General features: G+C 40.8%; 2 protein-coding genes across 7 annotated transcripts in view; one reads left to right on the top strand and one right to left on the bottom strand.

Annotated features, from left to right (window-relative positions):
* LOC122776078 (voltage-dependent calcium channel subunit alpha-2/delta-4-like) overlaps positions 1-21,530 on the top strand; it is a 53,409-nt gene extending 31,879 nt beyond the window's left edge. For all 4 annotated transcript variants that reach the window (XM_044036436.1, XM_044036435.1, XM_044036437.1 and 1 more), the window contains 13 exons: positions 165-226; positions 697-764; positions 990-1,035; positions 1,298-1,395; positions 1,763-1,853; positions 2,439-2,531; positions 2,737-2,858; positions 3,013-3,081; positions 17,158-17,219; positions 20,174-20,188; positions 20,436-20,480; positions 20,587-20,649; positions 21,251-21,530. In XM_044036436.1, the coding sequence (XP_043892371.1) occupies positions 165-226; positions 697-764; positions 990-1,035; positions 1,298-1,395; positions 1,763-1,853; positions 2,439-2,531; positions 2,737-2,858; positions 3,013-3,081; positions 17,158-17,219; positions 20,174-20,188; positions 20,436-20,480; positions 20,587-20,649; positions 21,251-21,256 (840 nt within the window). In that variant the 3' untranslated portion in view covers positions 21,257-21,530. The remainder of the gene's footprint in view (positions 1-164; positions 227-696; positions 765-989; positions 1,036-1,297; positions 1,396-1,762; positions 1,854-2,438; positions 2,532-2,736; positions 2,859-3,012; positions 3,082-17,157; positions 17,220-20,173; positions 20,189-20,435; positions 20,481-20,586; positions 20,650-21,250) is intronic.
* Positions 3,224-11,865, bottom strand: LOC122776087 (leucine-rich repeat and transmembrane domain-containing protein 2-like). Of its 3 annotated transcripts, none has more exons than XM_044036453.1 (4): positions 11,498-11,864; positions 5,777-10,731; positions 4,877-5,560; positions 3,224-4,553 (listed from the first exon to the last, which is right to left on the bottom strand). In XM_044036453.1, the coding sequence occupies exons 2-4, from the start codon at positions 5,820-5,822 to the stop codon at positions 4,075-4,077; spliced, it is 1,209 nt and encodes a 402-aa protein (XP_043892388.1). In that variant the 5' UTR covers positions 5,823-10,731; positions 11,498-11,864; the 3' UTR covers positions 3,224-4,074. The 3 variants fall into 3 exon arrangements, with proteins under 3 accessions (XP_043892388.1, XP_043892387.1, XP_043892386.1); XM_044036452.1 differs by having other exon boundaries at positions 5,777-5,902; XM_044036451.1 differs by lacking the exon at positions 5,777-10,731 and having other exon boundaries at positions 11,498-11,865.
* Positions 21,531-23,495: the final 1,965 nt, after the last annotated feature.

Below are 23,495 nucleotides of genomic sequence, written 5' to 3'. Positions count from 1 at the left end.
AAACGTGTGTCACTTAGCTTGACCGCAGTAGTGACTGTGCTAGCAATTTACTTTAAACATAAATTCTGTGTAGAAACTCAGAGTGTCCAAACTAGAGCTTTAACTTGTTTTGAAATGTGTGGCTGAAATCCACAGTTTTGTGCTTGTTTTTACCGTTTCTTCAGAAAAGACCTCTCTACCTCGTCAATGATTACTTCTACACAAATGTTGATGACACACCTTTCAGGTAAACTAGCTTTCATTTCTAAAACGCTGCTTTAATCCTTTTTGTGCCTGTTTGTTCGGCGTTTTTGAGTCAGACTGTCCTCTTAATTAACATTTGCAGAAGCAAAAGTCCATCATGTGTTTCTGATTCATCTTTCACTAGTTTCTTTAGATACACATGCAAGAAAATATGCTTAATAAATAATTGTTAATATTATAGTGTTTTTTCTTTTATTAATGTTTTCTCACAGTATAACTCATAAACAAAGAAAGGTAGTTAAGTGAATGTTGTGTCAGTCAGTAATGTGAATGATGCAAATCACATATTCCAATATTTTTAGTGGTGGATCAGTGTCAGCTTCAGTGTAAACTTTAAAAACCCAGTCTGGTCAATTTGTAATACCTTTTAATTTTTTCAGTATGTTTATCTCTGTGTGATTTGTCTACTGAAGAGCAGTATGACATATTCACCTCCTCCCTGTGTCTCTGCAGCTTTGGCATGGCGCTAACGAAGGGCCCTGGAAAGCTGATGTTTATGGGAAACGTGTCTGTGGAGGAAGGTATTGTTCCTCACAGATCATCCTCATGCATCACTTGTGCTTAAGCAGTTGATTTATTAGTCAAGCTTTGTTTCTACTGTGAACATTTGCTCTTCGCTACTTTGTCAGATGCAATGATTGGTGCTGTATTTAGCAGAAATAAGAAACATGTGAATACACAGATCCAGGTGGCTGTACATTAAGTGTCCCTGCAGCGACAGTGTTTCATTTAAACTTCTTCTGCAGGACTGCATGACCTCACCTCCCCTGATGTGAGCATCGCCTCTGAATGGTACGTTTGAAACCCTGAAACACCAGCTTCAATCATCAGCAAGTTTAGTTGTCACCAAGATTTATCAATAATATTATTATATAGTTGTTAAGCTTTAGTGGTCTGCAGTTAGAACAGTTTGTAACAAGATGCTAATAAGTCTCACTAAATCATTTATAGTAGGCCAAGGAGTGGGATGAAAGATGATCCGGACAATGTGTAAAAAGGAAATGTCAGGATTTGTATTTTATTGTGTGTGTTTGTGGTTTGATCTATTCCTCAGGACGTACTGCGAGACAGACATTGACCCTGCTCACAGAAAATACTCACAACTTCAGGCCGTCGTTCGTTATCTGCTGGGGAAGGAGCCTGACCTTGAGTGTAGGTTTTTGACAGTGATACTTGATACTTTTGGAAAAGAATAAAGCCTTTCACAGTTAGATTTATGTTCTATCGTGCATTTATACTGCACATACATTTGAGGGATTTAAATTAAATTTGACCCTTCCCTCCCTGGCCCTGGACTTCATTATGCTGCCCTCAGGGGAGTGTTATATCGGAGCATCAAATCCTGTTGAAACAGACCAATCAACAGCTCTATCAGAATCCTAAACCTAAAAATGAACTAAAGTAAAAATGTTTTATTGCACTGGTGTTCAGAAGATCCACTTCTGTCTGTTACAGTGACAATAAAGGCTTTTTGTGTTTGTTTGACCTTCATTTCACCAAAAAATTGTCTGGTGATTAGGTGATGAGATGTTGCTGCAACAGATGCTGTTTGATGCTGTAGTCACAGCGCCACTGGAGGCCTACTGGAACGCTCTGATGCTCAATGATGGGTGAGATGCAAATCTGAATCTTTTCTACACCTTGTTTGGTGCCCCTGTTGTAAATTTAGTTGAAAGCTTGGATTTACATATGAGGTATTAATGCTGATTCTGCGAAACAGAGCAAATGTTAAGCCATTTGGAAAAAGCTGCTTGCAGAGCTCAGAGCAGATGAGCAGAAACATTTCTGCTGCAGTTTCCCTCCATCATTTTTTACTAACTGTGTTTTTAACCAGGAATATTAATAAAGAGATAGGAGCAACTTTTCACCCTCTCATTTTGAGGTATATTTGAAGGTTAAGGAGGAGACTGAATACTTAGTTTGTAAATATTTGGTTATCATCGTTTTGTCAGAAATCTGGATAAATTCAATATCAGCATGGCTGGAACTTACTCATTGGAAACCAGTAGAATTGTTTCAGATCAACTTTACCTTCAAGGCATCATTCTCAAAATAATAACAGCAGCTGATCAAACTGCCTTCAAGGAGAAAGAGGCATTGGAAAAGAGATATCTGTTGTCACTAGCCTTGTTTTGATCAAACCTTTACAAAGACAAAGCGTCATCATCATCCTCGTTTGTGTTTGTGTTCTGCAGGGTGGAACCAGGGGTTGAGACAGCTTTCCTCGGTACTCGTTCAGGCCTTATGAGGATTATAAGATATGCAGGAGTGGAGACCAGAGTAGCAAAGTAAGTTTAAACTGTTTACTACACTTATTACACTCACTCCAAAAGGTCAAGACAGAGGCATGTTGGACCAAAAAGCTCCTGACTAACTCTCCTTTGGTGTGTAAGATTAATCTTAAAATAATAAGAACTGTTAAAGGCAAACTTTGGATTTTGCAGTTACAGTCTAAAACCATTTGATCAATTGGACAAATCTTCCACTCCACAGAAAGTTCCTGACTGTGTCGGACAAAGAAAACCTGTTCACCATTGATCACTTTCCTCTGTGGTACCGCCTGGCTGTGGAAAACACTCCTGGACGCTTCTACTACTACATTGCTGGTGAAAAAGGTCAGTCTCTCACCTTCTCACCTTCTCTTCAGCTCTTCACATTATCAGTCAATATATTTAGTGATTCTTTTTTGAGGGAACAACGAGCAGTGTGGCCCTCATCAAATCGGCTAATCTTTGGTCTAATGTTGAGGTAAATCTTCCCTTCCTGCAGGAGTGCAGTACGCCATCGCGACAACATCAGTGACTGTGTCATCGAAGGGAAAGACAGCCATAGCAGGAGGTGAGTGTCACTGCGACATCCCTGATCCACAACATTCAAAATTCATACTGAAGAGGAGCTGTGATATTCACCTTCATATGTAGGGATTCTCAAATAGGTTGTGACACTCACTTGCATTCAAATCTCTGAATGAATGATGCACTTTAAATAAATATAGTTTATTATTTCAGCATAATTAACAGTCCTTGAGCTAAAGTTGAGACAATTCATGTTTTTCACAGGAAATATGGACAAGCTAAATGACAGTATATATGTAGACCTCAAATACCTCACATACCTCACATAACTGTCGTTGAGCTTGAGAGTTCGTTTGTGCTGGATTAGAAGCTGTTGTAGCGCAAAGCCTGCACTCTAGGAGGCAGTACAGCTCTAATATCTATCTAAATTTCTCTCTGTAATGAAGGTGAATGCAGCATTTCCCTGACAGAAGCTAAATTCTGATGTGATTTAAGTGTCTATTAGTTTGGAGGTTATCGCCTAACAGAGGAATAAAGCACTATTTGTCAAATAGCTGGTAATAATAAAAAGTAATGATATAAATAATTAAAAGAGGACAGAACATTTCAGTGATTCACAGACATTCACAAACCATTGAAATGTGTGCTTCTTGGGCTCAGATACAGACAGACAGCTTAAACAAAAAGGTAGTTTCATATTCCTAAAGAATAAATAAAAAGGCAGGTAAAGGGAAGTCAAGATGCCAGGTAGCAGCTTCATAGATTAAAAAATGGCTTAAAGATGCAGCGTGGGGAATAACAATTCACAGAGCATCCATACATTTGAAGATGGGCTGCAGCCTTTCAGTTTCACTGAATCTTGTCCGCTCGATTAGCTGCTCAATTTGTCCCACCTAGTGATTTTCAGAACAGTAGCAGAGCTGCAGGGTCTCTCTCTCTCCAAACGCTGTCTCATCAGCGATGAGAGCTTGAAGAGCAGGGTCAACCTGCAGAACATCCAGGAAGGATTAACAATCAGGAAAAATAAACTAGTGAGTCAGAAGCTACTGATTCGATACCCATGCACAATGCCACAGGCCACTTTGGGCGGCGTCTCCTCTGGCGAGGTTGGAGATGACAGTTGTCCGTCCTCCATGTCCGTCTCAGCTCCACACTCGGCCATCAGAGGCTGGCCACGGCTCTTCATCTCCCTCTGGTATCGTGCCATCAGTGAGGCATAGGCGCAGCCATAAGTTGCCGCAACCACCATCATCACGCACACTGTGCCACAAACCACTCCTGCAACAATTTGTGTGACATGTGCCCGGCGGACACTTACAGGCCGGTAACGCTGGCGAACACATTCGTCATTGCTGCTGACTCTGCCAGGTGGGCAAGGAGGCCGAAGGGAGGCTTGACCGCCCTCCTTGGTCGGACTCTGCAAGCAGTAGCTAAACATCTCTGCTGGTACGTTGCGGATGTCCCTGCCCTTCAGTTCCTCTGGGAGGCTGCACTGCATCGCGTCTACCTGCCCATCTATAAAACAGATGGAGGGGGGTGGGGCAAAAAAGGAGAGGAAGAATAGCAGGCAGGGAAAAGTTTGGAGGGATTTGGGAGAGAGAGAGAGAGATGTAATAAATGCAGTAAACACAGATGTACAGTAGATACAGTTGTCTTTGCTCAACACATATCTTCCCTACAGATGAATTGCTTTTGATTAAACAGCCTTTGAACTACACACTTGAAATACAACGATGATTTTCTCTCTCACATTTTTAAACCACATAAAGCTGACTGCCAAAATGATCAACTTCAAGTATATTTGAGAATTGAAGTGGCTTGCTAGCAGCCCTGCTCACCCCTGTAAATTAACCACTCCATCCAGTGCTTGAAGTCCCTCAGTTTGCAGTCACATTGCCAGGGGTTTCCCACCAGCTGGAGCTGCTGCAGATGCACCAGGGGCTCGAATGTGACTCTGTCTAGGGCCACAAGCTGGTTACTGGCCAGAGACAGATATTTTAGTCTCTGAAGCCCATCTAGCAAGCCTTTAGGAAGCCAAATAAGGCCATTGGAGGATAAGTCAAGCCCATGTAACCGCCACAAACCATTGAAAACATCTTTGTTCAATCCAACACCTCCCTGACTTTGACTCAAACCCAGCGTGCCCTCTGTGATGTTGTTGGCGGCAGATGGTGCCAGGTGTAACCCGAGGTAGTTAGTGGAGAGGTTGAGCCACCGCAGGCTGCTCAAGCTCGAGAAAGCGCCAGGCTGCAGGCTTGAAAAGTGGTTCTGGGAAATATCCAAGAGCTCCAGTCTACTGAGGTTCAACAGATCTGTTTTTCCCAGAGAGGAGAGATTGTTCTGGGGTAGACGGAGGATGAGATTGTCCTGGTCTATCAGTGCAAGGATGGGTGTCAGAGACAGGAGGCCGACGGCGGAGCAGTCAGTGGTATTGCCGTAGCAGGTGCAGACACCAGGACAGCTGTGGACCGAACCCAGTAGACCAAGTAGAACCAACACCAGAGTGGACAGAGCTCCATAGACTGAAAAACAAAAAAAAGGGATCAACTACATCCATCAAACTTGGTAATTATTTCAAACCATAATGGAAATTGTCTGCCTTTTCTATGCAGTCTATATTTTGGACTAAATGAGGGAGAGTACTGGGCTTCTGAGCAAGAAAAGTTGTATTTTGCAACGGTTAAAAGCATCAGTTAAATTTCTGCTGTTTAAAGGAGGAAGAATGTGTCCGTCCTCACCTAGACTCTCTTTGTCACTTCGTCCATACTGGTCCAAGTTCTTCATGTCTGTTGCCACAAGTCCTCCACAGCTTTAGACTGACATCTAGCTGTGCTGGCTCTCTGCCAGATCACTGTGATATATAGCTGTGGTCGAGGAACATGGAGAAGATTGAGGACAGAGTTGATGTTATTTGAGGAAATATAAATGTGTGTTTTCACAGAGGCTTCTGAAAGAGTTACATTTTGCAGTTGGTACTTTAAATCTCCATTAGACACCTTCAGCTTGATTACATAATCAAACACCTGCGGTTCATCAGTTAACTATGGTGAGATCATAGTGAAAAAAACACCTGTGTAGAATTGATAGGATTGGTTGTTGGTTTGGTGGTTAGTTTCAAAATGAATCTACTCGGTCATGACACTGATGATTTCACTCTTCTTTCTTTAAAAATAATAATCAGAATGTTAATCATCAGACATGTTAACAAGGTTTAGCATGGGTTGGATGGTTCTTGCTTACATGATGGATTCTTTTTAAGTCTCCTTTTTGTATGTAGTGAGAACCAGATACAGTATGTTGTTGACATAGTTGATGTTTTGTCATCATAAAATCATTCAAAGAAAAGTCTTTTGATGTGAAAAGCTCCGGCTTAACTTTCTCTCATGTTATGACAAATGTGCAAAAAAGCTGGCTTTAATTTTCAATGTATATTCAACTGGATTTTCTCCACTATGGCGGATAATCTTCACTGAGCTTTGTTTAGATTTATTTCGCTCTCTTGCATTTCCAACATGCCTTCACATCCATTTATCTCATTGCTTTTAAAGGCTGCCTATGCTTTTAGACTTAACATCTGGTCCACGATTCACGCTGATGATTTTCTTTTCATGAGCCTGTTTTATCCAAACCTCTTAGCTGAATGCAACTTAATGCGTGGGATTATTTGGAATATGTGGTATGTAAAGATTGAAAGGCAGCTTTAGTCTCTGCCAGAGCTGATCAATAGTTTATTGGCAGTACAGGCCCTGAGATGTGACAGCTTGTCCTCAGTCATTTTCATTTGTTGTTACTCAAAGACAACACACAAGGAGCTTCATGCGTAAGTGAAACAATTATCTGTGTTTTTATTCACAAACACCAACACTGGAGAAATGTCAATGCCAACTTCTGTCTTCTTAACACCCACACACAGTATCTGTACACTGCAGATATAGTACAGCATCAGCATTATTTATTACACACTATCAGGGAAATAGTTTGTATTCTCGTGATGTTTTAGCTCTTAATTTCCCCTTGATGTTGTTTGACAGTCTTGGGCAGTCAGATTTGCAGGAGGAAGTGTGCATGAGAGATAACGCTGCAGTGAGAGAGAAAAGTGCTGTCACTCCATCTGACTGTGGCGTTTGTAAAGAGCTAGTGAAATGTAGCCTCAAGGTCTTTCTTTTTTCGCAGGTCTTTCTTTTGTTATGTCGGCACAAAAATGCCAGTCACTCTGCTGTGGATTGCGTGACGCAGAATGGTGCCTTCAGGCCACAACTGACATTAAGGCACAGTGGGAATTACAATGGAGGTGGATGAAGGGAGGATGTGTGGGGAGAGGCAAGCACAATTCCCACAGAATATGTGACGTCACTTCACAGCAACAGGAGACCAGTAATTAGAGCGTCATTTATTTCCCAGAGGATCGCCACAAACAATCCTCTATAGGAATAATAGTGACGCACAGTTAAGTGCTGATGCTCAGGGTGTTTGAAGAAACCTCACTAGAAAAGTATCACTTGTTTATTCAAATGCTTTGAAAAAGCAATCGCTGTCTCTGGGCATTACCTCCTTTTCAGACATGTGAATAATGACTTAATCTAGTGGTTTGCAGGGCAAAAAATAGAGTTTAAAATCACCTGAACAGTGTTTTTAAATGTTAAAGTTATGTATCGTATTGAATCAGTTAAATATAAGTACATCATTGAAACAATACTGTTTTACCTGTGAGATAATACTTTATCTCACACTGAGTTTTAGTTTTAGGGTTGTGCTGTATGTCTTTTCCAAACTTGACATAAAAATGTGTTTGAGGATTTTTAAAGAAATGTTTTGGCTTTGACGAGAGGGCCCACGGGAGAAGTGGTATCAGGTGCATTTTTGTCATGGTAGCCTTGTATTTCTAGCTTTTTCCAGAATGACAGTAGTAGCTTTAAGATACATATGGTTGACCTGGTGGTTAGTGTAAGTATAATGGCAACATGAAACTAACACACCATGAAAGAAATTGAACAATTCTCCAAGCATATAAACTCAAATCAGACATGACAGCTGTTAGTCACATTAGATCTACACACATGTAGCTGCGAGCTGAAAAGCAACTGTAATGGTAATGTAATGGTATGTCATCCTCTATTTATCAAGAGTTGGAGTTGCTCCTGGCTGCTTTAGTGCTATTCACCATCTCTCTCCACAATCATTTGAGTGTGCCCTCTCCTCCACCCTGCAGTGGCATGTCTCTCTTTGGACTGGTGACTTTTAAGGACACCACTGGGAGTGCTGAGGCTCCTGGGTGTAAGACCAAGGATGTCAGTGCCATCTAAACTCAAACTTTACCCAGCAGGTTTATCAGTGAAAGGCCATCAGCATGTCTTTTGTTTTATTTTATTTTAGGGTTTACGTGATTTTTAGGGTAAGGGTTGAAAGCAGTAATGGGGGACTGTGGACGTCACAGCAGTGTTTGTGGTGAATGGCACTAAATTAGCAGCATCATAACGAGGGCGAGGTTTGGATTTGATACAGTGTGTGGCCTTATAGGACATTTTTTGACATGTTTATGCTCAGTCTTTCAGAGTCAGTCGGCCAAAGAAAGATGTGCCTAGATGGCCTAGTTTATCAAAGAGGCATTTCTGACAGGTGTAAAGGAATTTTACCGCTGAGGTCACGATGTACAACACAGCCAACTAAAAAGGTGGTGATTTTATTGTACCCTTCCAGCATAAGACACAGTTGAATTGGCCTGTGTAAACACAACATGCGCAGTACTTGCATTTGTAAATCCATGTAAGGTTATGAGGCACAGTATGCATCTGCCATACCTCTGTTAGCTTTAAACAAAAACAAACTTGGACAAGCCATAGAAATGTGGTATTTAGGTTATTCTTTACAGACATTATTTAGTGCCAAGTGTTAAGTTGTGAGACATGTATCAAAAACTATTCAAAATGAGCTGACGGTGTGGCAGAGAAGCAGCAGTGAAACATAAATGTCAATGTTGGTCATTGCTGATTCTTGCCTTCAGCTTCTAGTTATCAAGAAAATTAAAAAAACAGGAAAGAAACTAATAAATGTTAAAAAAAAAAACAGGAGAGAATAAAATTTCACATCTTTGGAAATATTAAGGAAAATGGCCATGTGAACATCTCTGAATGACACCCATCAGGCACAGAGAGAAGCATGTTAAAGTTTAAAGCATCTAAACATGCATTAAATACCAAGCTTTGCTATTTGATTTTTTTGTGAAACTCAGTACTAGAGATGACCTTTGGTCACTGTCAAAAAAATATTGAAATTCTACAATTCTCACACAAAAACATGCCATATAAAGCATTTTTGTCAGTGGTTATGTTATTCTCTTTGGTGCAAAAGCTTGTTTTCCCACTTGACATCCTGAACTAACGCTTCTGGAAATGTTACAGCATTTACACACAATACCCTCCGAACTTCAGCACAGCTGTGAAAACAGCTTTTCATATGCACCGTCAACCAGATTAGACGCCACCTCGCAGAGCAGCGGCAGGTCACAGATTAAAAATCTGGCTTCAATCCCTGTGGGACAGATGGTATCAGAAAAAGTGGTCCTGCAGAACCTCCACCCCCCACCTCCCTAACTGCTACTGAACCCTCAGCTCATGCAGTGGAAAAACTTCTGAGGCAATGGCAAGTTGTCATCTATCCATCACCTAACAATTAATGTTGCACAGTGGCTGTTATTTTAAAGCATTACAGTGCAGTTTATCGAGACTCATTTTGCAGGGTTACTGACTTTTAATGGGAAATTCAGGTATCTGGATATTTGGCTGTCTGCAGCTAATGTCACTTTTTCTGTGTTCTTAAATGGTAGTGAAGGTTAAGTGTAATGTGTTGGGTGTGCAATTGTCCAGTCACCTCATGCAAAGATAGTCCCATGGGGTTCTCTTGTTCAGCTGACTGACAAGAATGCCTTTAAAAGCTTTAAAAGCGCCCCCCCCAAAAAGCTGGGAAACATTAATGTTGGTTTTGTATTCATGGCACTTGTCAGTGACGGACAGTCAAGGGATTCGAACCAGCTGCTTTCTTCCCACAAATAAACCTTTTAAGCCTTTAGTTTCTGAGACTTTGCCGCAAAGTGCAGCAAAACAAACACTTCTTTATGTGCTGGATCATCATCTCACTTGAAACTAGATACAGATACCGTGAAATATCGCAATATTTTGTGTGGCAATATTACTGTATATCACGAGATTGACACCAGCGCCCCCTGCGACCCTCATGTGGAGGATTAAGTGGTAGAAGACGAGTGAGTGAGTGAATATTACATCGCATCTGAGACACCAAGTATCAGTTTTCCTTTCGTATATAATCTTTTAATCATTTAACTGATGTTACAAATATACATTAAATCTTTTGTGGATTTGCATGAGTTTGCAAATACTCAAATTATTGCAAGTACTGTTTTGCAATATCGTAGCACAACTTAAATATTGTGTCGTGGTGTCTCTAGCGATTACCACCCTTAGTCGAAACCTCTGCTGCTGTTTGGAGTTTGTCACAAAAGTCCTCCTGTACAGTCACTGAAGTCCTGCCGCTATGATGCTCCCTGCCTCGTCTGCAGTGCAATGCTCTGCTTTCCTGGGCTCTAGCGTGGCATCCCGCTGGCTGCTTAATGGCCTCTGACAGCCTGCCTCTTCCCACCCATGGCTACACTTTTCCTCCCAACGAGCCAGCGATCAGTCTGAAAGGCCAAGAGCACAAACACACTGCAGTATCCACACAGAGGCCGGATGAGCAAGTAAACAACGCAGCACATGCACGCGCGTGCGTATGGTCACTCAAACATGCTTTTAGACTCTCTCTCTTTCTCTCCCTAAAGCAGAGACATACACGTGTACACTCTGTGACCGAAAGTATGTGGACAATTTGTCCGTGATACAGTAATTGATCTTAATGGATTCAGCCTCTCTTCAGGCTGTTTAACCTTGTGTTGGGATGGTTGTGCGTGGGGCCATTCAAGTTCTTACACGCCATACTGTGAGCATCAGTTTGTTGTTGTTTTGGAGCAGCTTTTTGTATGGGGGGGATCGTGCTACACCCTGGGCTGAGTACCAGCCTGTCACATCACTGATTATGTAGAAAGATAACAATAGTTCACACTCAAATTTACACCCAGAATCAATACAAGGTCTCCAGTAAATCTGACCTGCATGTCATTGTTCTGTGTAAGGAAGCACCTGGAAAAAACACACAAACGTACAGGGAGAACTATCAAATTTCTTCTTGCTGTGAGATGTTTGATTATTATTGTTAGTTGCATGTATAGAATGCTGTAGCAGAAATTCTCTACATTCTCCACAACAAAAGTAGATTAAATCACGGCGGCAAGGCTGTCCACTCACATGTGTATGTGCATGCAGACACATAAAGGTGTATGAAAACACAGAATGTCACTTTTAAAGACACACACTCTCACACACACACACACACACCCATATACTGCTCACCATCTGCTCTGCTGCCCCAGCCTTCAAACAGAGAAAGAGCAGTGAAACTGTACTTCCTCTCCTTCATCTGCAGCATTTACTGAAGTAGCAGAAAGTCCAGACTCAGCCTCAAAGCCACAATCCAATATCAGAATCTGGGCTGGACCAGAAACTGGTGTAAGCTCTGTCTCTCATTAAAAAAAAAAAAAACAGAATCTGGACTGGAGTTTTAATTCCAGATGAAATGCTGCTGTTCCTCCTCCTCCTCTTCTACATCCACATCCCTGCTCTCTCCTCAGCCTCCTGTTATTGTCTCAGAGCTCCGTCCAAATACACACCCAGCCGCTGACTAAGGGTGATCGAGCCTGTGTGTTTGTGTTTGAGCGAGAGAGAGAGAGAAAAAAGAGAAGCCACATGCTGCTGCTGCTAAGCTGCTGCTAATGGTGTGTCAGTGTGTTTTGAGTGTGTGTGTGTGTGCGTGTGTGTGTGTGTGTTCATGCTCTCAGTGTTGTATTGAGTGTGTCATGTGCATTAAAGCGGGTTGACAGAAATAGTAAAAGCTGAATGTCGCAGCTGCAGGCTGAGTTCTGAATGAATGAAGAGAGAGAGATGTACACTTTGTATCAGAGAGAGAGAGAGAGAGAGAGAGAGTGCAAAAAAGACTGACAGAAAAATGTATGAGAGGCTGAAATTAGATTTTTTTTAATCATAGCTTTTCTTACACTGATGTACACTAATATATGCACGCACCTCACCTTATATGCTACCACCTTGTGGTACAATGGTTTCACTGCAGCTTGCAAAGACATTTCAGCATGAATGTGTGTCGAGGGGATGTATTGTACAGTGACTTGTATCAGAGCACCTTTGGTGCTTTAAGATTTGTTTACACTTACTAAATAAAACTTGCACAACATTGCAAGTTTTACGGAACATTGTTAAGAATTCGAAAACATGATTTAATTTTCTGCAACCATCACAATTGTTGGTTTAATTTTCATCACATTTTTGCATGGAAAACAAGTGTATAGATCCCACTATAACATCGAACTGTCCGTTTAACAATACACTAGTCGGTTTCTTTAAATGTCTCTCTTTTCAAAAGAATCTCCTAACAGGTGGATTAATTCCTTTGTAGCAGCCGCAGCTTTAATTCTAATTTGTAGCACATGCTGCATGTTGACCCCACTCTCTTTCCTTTTCAAGATCAATCTGTCCTATCATTAAAGGCAAAAAACCCAGGAGGATTTACCAAGACGACAACAAGGTTGTTTGATAGTTAGCACTGGTGCCTCATAGTAGGTTATTTTCTGGGATCAATCGTCTGTTTGAGTGGACTCTTTAACTGTGGACTTGCATGGTTTTCCCATGGGTGCATGGATTTTCTCTGAGTACTCCAGCTTCCCCCACAGTCCAAAGACATGCAGTTTAGGGCTAGATTAATTGGTGGCTCTATATTGACCATAGTGGTTAATGTGAATGTAAGTGGTTGCTTGTATATTGGGCCTTTAATGGAATGTGTGAAGTGTCCAGGGTGTGCTTGGCCTCCAGTCCAATATCAGCTTAGATTGATTCCAGAGTAAGAAGTATACATAACGGGTGCATTTATCATTGTAAAAAAAAACAAAAAAAAACCCACACACAACTGTATGTATGCCAATGGAACCATTTCAAAACAACATACAAACTCGGAACAGATTGATGGGGCCTGGAATAATGAAAATAATAATAATGAAAGCATATTTTCAAGTCAAGAGAAAAGGGTTTGATGTGTGTGTTGTAGATGAAATAAAACGTATAGATCGATGTGCTGAAATTGGTTATGCTTTGTATCAAAGTTGCAGAGGGAAACCACAAAATAAAATAAAGAAAACACCACACTGAGACCTCCACCAGAAACAGAAGAGACATGTTTAATGGCTGTACTATGCCAGAAAGTAGGTGTTGTAAATTGGACCTTAAAATGTGTGTCTCCTCCCAAAAAAAGAAATTATTTCCATCCAGATAATATGTCTCAGGTGTGTGTTTGTCCTGTTGTGGACCTGTCCTCAAGGACTGCACCAAAAAAGGTGCAGCTGCAGTGGTGAAAGGTGGTGATGAGGACATTGCTGACAGGAAAGGGGAGGGAAAAAAAACTGAGAAATGAAATGAAACAGCAGAGTAAAGCCGCAGACGACTGACTCTGCAGCCCGGATATTTTTAAAGGAATAAAGGGAGAGTGATGCCTCAAGAGGTTTAAATGACCGACCCAAAGGTCACAACTCCCTTGAGCAACAAATGCAGCGTCACATTACATTTTTTTTTTCATGGCTCAGCAACAGCAAGTGGCCAGAGGCTTTATATTTTCAGCTTGTCCATCCACAAATACAAATATGAACTAAAAGTAGCCCACTTTAAATGCCCTTTATACATAATGTTGGCTTTCAAAAGTAAAACAAAAGATATATATATATATATATATATATATATATATACATATATTTAATTTTAATAAACACATGTTTATTAAATCAATTTTAATAAATTTTAATACAATTATTACAATTGTATTATCTATATATATATATATATATATATACATAAAATACACTTTTAATAAACACATGTAATGACACTAAAATTAAATAATTTTGATAAACTAGTTGGAATCAAAATCTCATCTTAGCCAGTAAGGAACCCTGAGAGCACATTTGCTTTATGATGACATTGTATGAGGGGTCTCTGGTCGGGCTGATCTTCCAGTTGTTAATGTTGGGGAATGTTGGACTGGTGGTAAGGTTAGTGATAAAAACATTACAAATGACGTTGTCCTTTACTAATTGTCATAGTAGTTTGAGTTGAGGAATTCAATATGGTCTAAAATGAAAAAAAGGAATTTAAAAAAATCTGCTAAATTCTGCTAAAATTATTTATGGCTAAATACTCTTGGAAACATCTGCAGACATTAACTGTAGAACATCTCTTCACATTGAAAAATGTACATGTTGGAAATATATCTTTTTAATATCTTTTAAGTTCTGTAGAATATAGAGTAGTTACAGTTTTGTTGGTGACGCGGTGGCAGATCAAATTGTAATTGCTTTATCGGTCAGAAAAATTGCAATCAGAATTGTTAAGCATTCAATTCAATTCAATTCTATTCAGTTTATTTGTATATTGCCAAATCATAACATACATTATCTCAAGGCACTGTACATAGACAACATCAAGGAGAGCCGAGAACCCCAACAGTTCACACAATAAGCAAGCACTAGGCATCAGTGGAGAGAAAAAACTCCCTCTTTACAGGAAGAAATCTCTGAGAGAACCAGGCTCAGAGATGTGCGGTCATCTGCCTTGACCGCTTGGGGTGAAAGGAGAAATGGGGGACAGCGGAGAGGTGGGGGACAGAAAGGGGGGAGAAAAAGGACAAGAGGGAGATGAGGTAGAGAAGGAAGAGAGAGAGAGACCAGCAACAGATACACAACAACTGTATCATGTTACAAGTTTATACAGTTAATGATATCGACTTTTTAATTATAGCACAATAATAATGGTGATGATATGGGTAGCCTCGAAAACTGGATCACTCGTCTCTGGTAGTGATGAACTATCAGAAATCAGCTTTGTGAGAGAGAGAGTTTCAGCTTTTTCATTTTGTCCCGACCACCCCTTAACAGTCCTGACTCACTCTCACCAATTTCATAGAATTATTTTCAGCTGCAGCATCTTTCAGGGGAAAGGCTGTAAAAGTAGAAATGTACTGAAGTAAGGTTTTCATATACCTTGCTGCTCTTTAACATCCATGCAGCAGCACTTTATACCAGTCACATACTGAAAATAGGGCTCTGAGGAGGGGGCAAAATTTTATGCATGACCAATGCAAATCAGTACGAGGAAATTGTAGTTGCAGTTAGAACTGAAGCTGTAGTCAGTTTCTACTTGATGAAAAACCTCTCTGGTATTTAGTGAGTTCTTCCCTTCAATCTGAATATTTAGACTTCTTGCATTGCTCACATTTTGTGATGCAGCCTAAGGTTAAAATAACGCAGCAACGTCTAGAGAACTCTCAAGCAAAATGTGACTTGTGGTTTGGTGGAACTCAACTTGTTAAAAATATGCAAAGATGGATGTGATTGTTTCTTTGAATTGGCTGAAAATTTGATTAAAAATCAAAGGCCTATTCAAAATTCTATGTCTATGATGACTACAACTTCTAGCTTTAGTTTCATGATGTTGTGAGTCTCTTCATTTAAAAAAAAAAAATCAAGTCAAAATAGAAGTACAACTATTTAAAATTATGTTGATTTATATAATTGTGGATAGAGAAAGATGTGTTTAGTGTCTTTGATTCACTGCTCTGCTTTCACTCTCATTCTCTGCATTCAGTGTACAGTATATATCTTGCACCTCACCGAGAGGAGCTGCAACACATCCCGGTGTAAACAGCACTGTCCAGTCCCCCACTATTTGAGAAAGACTGATCTAACGGAGCAGTGGTGAATGATTAAACAGCCTCCGTCACGGTGATTTGACTTGTATAAAAAAGAAGACGTTTGGTTAAAGATTTGGGAAAGTTGGAAAAATGATTGGAAACAATCCAAGGCTGCACAGCAGTCATGGTGATTGTGTTTGCACACTCATGAAGTGACTGACTTCCAGCATTTTTACACGACCTCCAGCATTACTCTTGATTTTACCGGCTCTGATTCTGACTTTAGGCTCTGACTCTCATTAGGTCACACATTATCTCACAGTGCTCCTTCCTACCAGACAAACTCACATAGTGCAAGAAGAGAGATTCAATGAATGACGCACCATTCCCCATAATGCAAGTCAGTGCCCCGCCATAATGATTCTGAAGTTGTTATTGTATGGTTCAAATATTGTGTGGTGTTGTTTTAAGCCACATAGAGCTGGTCTGAAAGATGCTGAATCAGATTGAAAGTACATTTAGGAACCGCTTCATAAGTGTAGAGGAAAACTAAGAAAGCTATCTCTCTGTGTGTGTTTGTCAGCTGGGATTAGCTTCAGTGACTGCCGCGACCCTCATGTGTAGGGTAAAGCGATAGATAATAAATTAAGACAATTCAAGGATTGCATGTTTGCATATTAAGCTTTAATTTCAGAAAACTGGAGACGTTAATATATTTGGCATTCAGACCATATACTGTAGATATCCAACAAGCCCCCAAAAGCTCCCAAATCACTCAAGCGCACAGTTTCATGGAAATCTGTAATTTTTCAATAAATCTACCAACTAACTGACCGTGTAAATGTAACCTCCTTAGTGAGGCAAAAACAGACGGAAAAATTGGTTCTGCTTTTCTTATACTTTTACTCTCGGTTAACTAGCTACATACACAACACCTGGAAAAACTGTGGCTTGACTAAGTAGCTGCAATGGTGCTGAGTTTAGTCAATAAATTGATACACTGAACATGTTCACTGTTCACTAACGAAGCTGCTACAGAGCCAGAGAATTACAGAGTGAAATACACACACACACACACACACACAGACACAGCATCAGGCTGATCAGTGTTTACATCTCTTCATTAGTGTCAAGACACGACAGAGGTGAACCCAGGTTTTAATTGATTTCCTGTCCTCCACGTGCTTTCCACCACGTACACAGCAAAACCTGTGCTGTGTCTGTCTCAAAGCTCTCTTTCTCTCTGTCTCGCTCTCTCTATTTTTAGCTATCGGGGTGCAGATGTCCTTGAATATGCTGGAGAAGAGATTTTGGACCATCACAAAGCAGGTGACTGGAGGAATCACTCTCTTATTTTCAGCTTGATGTTCATTTTTTGTTGACCTGTGTTTCAGAGGATTACACCATCGAATTTGATCATATTATGTTTAGGGCTGAACAATGAATCGATTTCAAATCCAATCAGTGAAACAATGCAATTAGCAAATCGCAGCGTCTGCAGTCTTCTACGCAAATATAACTCATACATGTTGGAAACAGTTTATGTTTTTATCCCTCATTCTTGCACTAGAATAGTTACATGTTGATAAAGGCTTGTGGTACTGCTCCATCATAATTTAAACCTATAACACAGTGAATATTGAGCCAAACCTTGACTCAGAAAAATACTGTATATCACAAAGACCACACGGCAGAGTAGTGGCTAGCACTGTTGCCTCTTGCAAGAAGGTCTGGGTTCGCTAACCCAGTTTAACCAAGGTCTTTCTGTGTGGACTTTGCCTGTTCTCTCCCCGTGTGCATATGGGTTTTCTCCAGGTTTACATGCAAAGTTGCATCATCCCCCAGCCACCTATATGTGAGGTGGGGCTGTCACACCAGAAAGGCAACATTTGGGTATTATTTTAGAATGTTAAAAACCAGCATCCGACTTTGCCGGGAAACTTTATTCTGAACACTGTCTTGTGCAAACTCTTTATCTGAAAGCCATGGCTGTGCTGCTGACCTTTGAGGCACGAGAGGGCTGCATGTGTCAAAGAATTAGGCCAAGCTATCATATCAGATGTGGTGGATTATCATTACATTACATTACATTACATTACATTACATGTCATTTAGCAGACGCTTTTATCCAAAGCGACTTACAAAAGTGCATTTAAACATTTGGGTACAAATAAGAGCTAGAAGTAAGTAAGAGCTTCAAGTAGAACAAACTATGAAGTGCTAGTCATAAGTGCAATACAATTTTTTTTTTTTTTTTTTTTTTTTTTGTCGTCTTAGTCGAGGTAGAGTCGGAACAAATGTGTTTTTAGTCGGCGTCGGAAGATGTGGAGGCTTTCAGCTGTCCGGATGTCGATGGGGAGATCGTTCCACCATTTGGGAGCGAGGACAGTGAACAGTCTCGAGTTCTGCGAGTGCCTCTGTGATCCTCTCAGTGAGGGAGCAGCAAGCCGGTTTGTCGATGCAGAGCGGAGTGGGCGGGCTGGGGTGTAGGTTTTGATCATGTCCTGGATGTAGGCTGGACCGGATCCGTTTGTAGCATGGAACGCAAGCACTAGAGTCTTGAAGCGGATGCGAGCAGCTACAGGAAGCCAGTGAAGGGAGCGGAGGAGCGGTGTAGTGTGGGAGAATTTTGGTAAATTGAAGACCAGTCGAGCTGCCGCATTCTGGATGAGTTGCAGAGGTCGTATAGCGCATGCAGGAAGACCAGCCAGGAGGGAGTTGCAGTAATCCAAGCGTGAGATGACAAGAGCCTGGACCAGAACCTGTGCCGCCTTCTGGGTTAGGAGAGGCCGAATCCTTCGGATGTTGTGCAACATGTATCTGCAAGATCTAGCTGTTGCAGCAATGTTGGCAGTGAGGGAGAGATGGTCGTCAAGTGTCACACCCAGGTTCCTTGCGGTGTGAGAAGGAGATACCACAGAGTTGTCGAGGGTGATGGTTAGATCTGTGGTGGGAGAGCCCTTTCCTGGGAGAAAAAGAAATTCAGTCTTGTCGAGATTGAGTTTCAGGTGATGGTCAGACATCCACTGAGAGATGTCAGTCAGACAAGCGGTGATCCGACTTTTATATAAGCCTGATTTGTGGGAGCATAAACTGCACCACACAGAGAGGCAGCAGTCAGAAAGGAGTCCAAACATGCAATCAGTGATAAGTGAGTTTCCGAGGATGAACAACTGATGCTTCAATAATCCTCTGGATTCAGAGGTTATTTCTTCAATTTTCCTTTGCGCTCATTAGGGAAATGAAGCATTAAGAGTTTTAATTAAAATCTAAGTACAGTGTGTACAGAATAAATTACAATCACAATGTTCAACAGGAGTTAAACTGGAGTTTTATTATATCATTAAAATGTTTCCTCCTTTATGTTTCCTGCTTAAAGAGAGAGAGAGAGAGCTTTTTGTAATGTTTGCTCTTTGCAATAACAAGTTAGCAAGTATGCTAACTTTAGCTATGTAGCCTTGTAGCAAAACATACAAGCATCTCCTTTAAAGGTCTAGTGCGTAAGAATTACTGACCCTATGGCAAGATAAACTCTAAACCTTTTCCTGTGTGTATGGGTAACTGTGGTAGTTGTTGTATACCATAAACAATCTTTGCATTTTCAAGCTTCCTCTTCAAAAGCTGAAACTTATTTTAACTTTGACTAGGAAAACCTCATAAAGAACTGTCTCATGGTTGGTGACACAAACAAGGAGAACAGCAAAATTAATTGCAGATTTGCAAAGTAGATGGTGTTATGTAGGAATTAACATCACAGCAATTATCTGTCTGACTTACCTGCTCATCTTTTACGACTCAGTAAAGACCACCAACAGCTTAGTTGAAATGAGCATGAAAATTCTCCCAGTGACCTTTGTTTAGCCACATCTTTGATTTGTTGCAGAATTTCCCCGGCAAACATTGACACACTTCCTCAGTCACAGGTGTTTGACCTTGCGCACGTCTCCTGAACCTCAGTAAAGCGGAAGCAGAGCTGCAGCTAAATGTGTGCAGATGTCCTGTAGAAGTTGATGGTCTAGATAATGTTATTAGTAAGAGCAGACAGCTGTGACAGACTGGATTAATGTATTCACTGCCAACATTTACTTGTATGATTTCAAAGTCATCAAACACACAGTCACATCCTGTCACCAGTGATTCACACTTTCTTACACACACACACACATATATATATATATATATATATATATATATATATATACATATACATACACATATATATGTTAATGTAATGACATTAATGTGATGTTTTATTGTTTTTGTCCTTGTACACCTGCCTCCAGCCCAGTGATACGGACGTAAGTGATTCGCTATTATTTCTTTAAAGCAAGTGCATCACTCACACATGTTTTACATCCTGTTTAGTGTGATGTTGGCATGAACTTAAACTTTTAGTTTTGTTTACTTGCCACGTGTTTTAGAAGGTATTTCTTTAGTGAGCTTGTGGAAGGTGCGTGGCATTTATCAGTCATTTAGCTTAGTTTGTGAGGCTGTTGCTTTCCTCTTTGAGGGATGACCTTTCTCTCTGTGTGTTTTTTCTTTCAGTGTTCAAACACTGAAGGCGTGTGTCCACTGAGCTGTGAGAGCACTGTAAGGATTAACTTTCCTCCGATGCTCACGTTCAAATTAAATATTTGACTACTTATATGTTGTCCAACCTAAGTTGACTCATTTGTCTCTGCTACTTCCTGTCCAGGATCTGAACTGCTTCCTGGTTGACAACAACGGCTTTGTCTTGCTGTCAAAAGAGAGGAATGAGGTGAGATCCTTTATTCATTTATATATTTATATATTTATATCTGTGATTCCATCGAACATCTGGACCCTAAAAATTGCATCTTTCATACTGTATGTATACGGATGTGGTTTAAATAGATTACTACTCTAGTTCTGTAAAAAAGTTGGGACCCTAATTGACCACGAGTACCATGCTGCAACAATGTACCTTGGGCGACGGTAGCTTAGTGGTAGAGCGAGTCATCTTTCAACTTGAAGGTTTTGAGTTTGATTCCAGGCTCTACTGGTCCACATGCCGATGTGTCATTGAGCACAAGACAATTAACCCCACATTGTTCCTGATGGCTGGCGACATGTGAATGGCTCTGTTCACTGAAATTCACTGAAAACAGAAGACACAAAAACCAGCTGTTAAGGTCCCTGAAGCAATCTGATAATTAAATGTAATTTTGGTCGGTTTAATCAACTTAGTGCAAAAGATTATTCCTTTGACAATTAGGTGTCTGTGCCATTGGACGTACTATGAAGTTTGGCGTTAGGCTTATTGGATCATTTCATGTGCTTATAAACAACATCTGGCATCTCACTGATTCATATGATTGTGTGTGTGTGTGTGTTTGTAGCAATGAGATGTAGCAGCAGCTGTACCTGCCGGCCTCATCCGACCTTGTGTATGGAGCTGAATGAGAGTGGAGAGAGCTGCCCGACACATGATGGATGTGATCTGTCCAGGCTGAGTTCACTCAAGCCTGAAGCTAATTAAAGTCGGAAACTGCGTCAGTTTAAAGATGCAGTGTCAGAGTGTTGTGTGATTCCACATGTGTCTGGTAAAAACAAAAAGGCGACTGAGAGGGTTATCATGGACATCGATTGGTGTTTTTAGGAACTATAACATTACATTACATGTCATTTAGCAGACGCTTTTATCCAAAGCGACTTACAATTGAATTGAGTACAATCAGCCAGGGGTGGAATCGAACTTGCGACCATTGCGACTATGATGTCTTTCGCACACAGGGTACCGGTCTTAACCACTGAGCCACTCCACCCCCCTATAAGTGCTGAATGCGTGTCACACCAGGTTTGAGAATCACCACCAAAGCACAACAACTGTTCTCAAACAGAAAAAAAGTAAATATTTGAGAAAGCATTGTGATTGGACTCATTTGAGTCATCAAAAATCATAAAATTGCCAAATAACTATTGATATAATATAAATAGAAATGTAGCACCTTTAAAGTTTCTAAAGGTATGTATTTGACTTTTTCATGTCCAATGTCAGCCTCGTCAAGGACAAGTGGTGTGGATAATGATTGGACAGATGGAAGAAAGAGGGACAAGGAAAGTTTTCCGGATTGTCTCTTATCTATTCATTATTTGACCTACTACAATCAGGTTACCTTATTTTTTATCTATATTTATTTTCTTGGCTAACACTGTCACCTCATAGCAAGAAGGTTGCTGGTTTGCATCCTGGTCAGGGCCTTTCTCTGTGGACTTTGCATGTTAGCCTTTTGTCAGCTGGGATTGGCACCAGCAGCCCTGTGACCATCATGTGGAGGATAAAGCAGTAGACAATGGATGGTTTTATTTATTTCTTGGCCAAAGCAGTTTTCCATACATTGCACTGATTTAAATATACAGTATCCTCTTTTGTATAGAATCATGCAGACTGTGAACCTGCAGGCCATCTGACAGCTGCTTGTTAGCTCTGGATTAACTCAGCCTATTAGGAGCCATATATCTGAGGATTAATCCTGAGCCCACTTTGCTACTATAAATACACACATATGCAGCGGAGTAGGCAGCTGCACCCACTTCTTGCTTCACATCTCCTCCTCAGCTGAGAGATTTTTTTTTTACCTCATTGTTTAATGTGTGTTTAATTTAGTTTGCTTCCAGGAGTGAAACCTGTAATGTTTGTGTTACATTTTGGCTTCTGTGGCCGTAAGGGTGCCAGCTGTGCTGCAACAGCTGGACCTGCAGAGGCCAGATGAGGGTAGGTCATTGTCTAGTGGCCCCATGACTCCTGTAAGGCTGTCAAATGGAGCTCCAGTTGCAGCGCAAAGCCACCGACTGAATGTTAACATGCAGTCTCTCAACGTCATGACAGAGAAACACTGTGGATTTACTTTGTCTCTGATGTGCGAATCTTACCCAGCTGTAAGCTGTCTGTGGATTCATTCAGAAAATAACAACGTCAACCCTCTCATCAGGTACTTTTGCTAAATTTAGCACCTTATAGAAAGAAGGTTGAGGGTTCAAACCTGCTGGTGGACCAGTAGCAGGACCTATCTATAGGGAGTTTGCATGTTTTTGCTCTCTGTTATGTGTGTTTTCTTTTCTTTTTTTTTAGGTGTGAATGTGAGCAAGCCGGAATGAAAAATAGTGCTTCCTGTGATGTCAGTGTGCAGTGTGTCCCAGGTGGTCGGCCATAGGTTTAATATAACACTGGTTGTTTGGTGCAGTTTGTCACACAAAGAAATGATTACTTGACAGTAAATGCCCCTCATGTGATCAGAAACAGAGGCAGCCAGACGTTCAATCAGCACAGTCATAATGTAGGAGCTGCTGCCAGAGGGGAGCACTCCATCACCTGAAAGCCTGTGTTTGGTTTTGTTGTGTTCTAGGAAGGATTCCAGCTTGTGTCAGAAGCAAATGAAGTCAAATATATAACTGAACATTTGAAGCATTTGTTTGACGCTGTAAGAGAAAAAAAAAAAAAAGTGACACAGCTTGTAGAAACAGTGCTAACATTTTGTGGTATAGACTGAGGGATTTTAGAGCAGAAAATTATTTACTGTAGATTCTGTACTCATTTTTTTTTCATTATTATTTGCATTGTCTGCTGCATTCCCACTTGCCTTA

The sequence above is a fragment of the Solea senegalensis genome, linkage group LG10, assembly GCF_019176455.1.
Source record: "Solea senegalensis isolate Sse05_10M linkage group LG10, IFAPA_SoseM_1, whole genome shotgun sequence".
NCBI classification, from domain to species: Eukaryota; Metazoa; Chordata; class Actinopteri; order Pleuronectiformes; family Soleidae; genus Solea; species Solea senegalensis.
The sequence above is the reverse complement of the archived record's forward strand: the minus strand, read 5'-3'. Positions and strand labels throughout refer to the sequence as shown.

Excerpts from the sequence above, each read along its gene's own strand:
- LOC122776087 (XM_044036451.1), bottom strand. The coding sequence starts at position 11,573 with ATGCTGCAGATGAAGGAGAGGAAGTACAGTTTCACTGCTCTTTCTCTG. Across the intron at positions 5,561-11,497 it reads CTGGGGCAGCAGAGCAGATG|TCTATGGAGCTCTGTCCACT; the intron begins GTGAGCAGTATA and ends TTTGTTTTTCAG. Across the intron at positions 4,554-4,876 it reads GGAGTGGTTAATTTACAGGG|ATGGGCAGGTAGACGCGATG; the intron begins GTGAGCAGGGCT and ends TCTGTTTTATAG.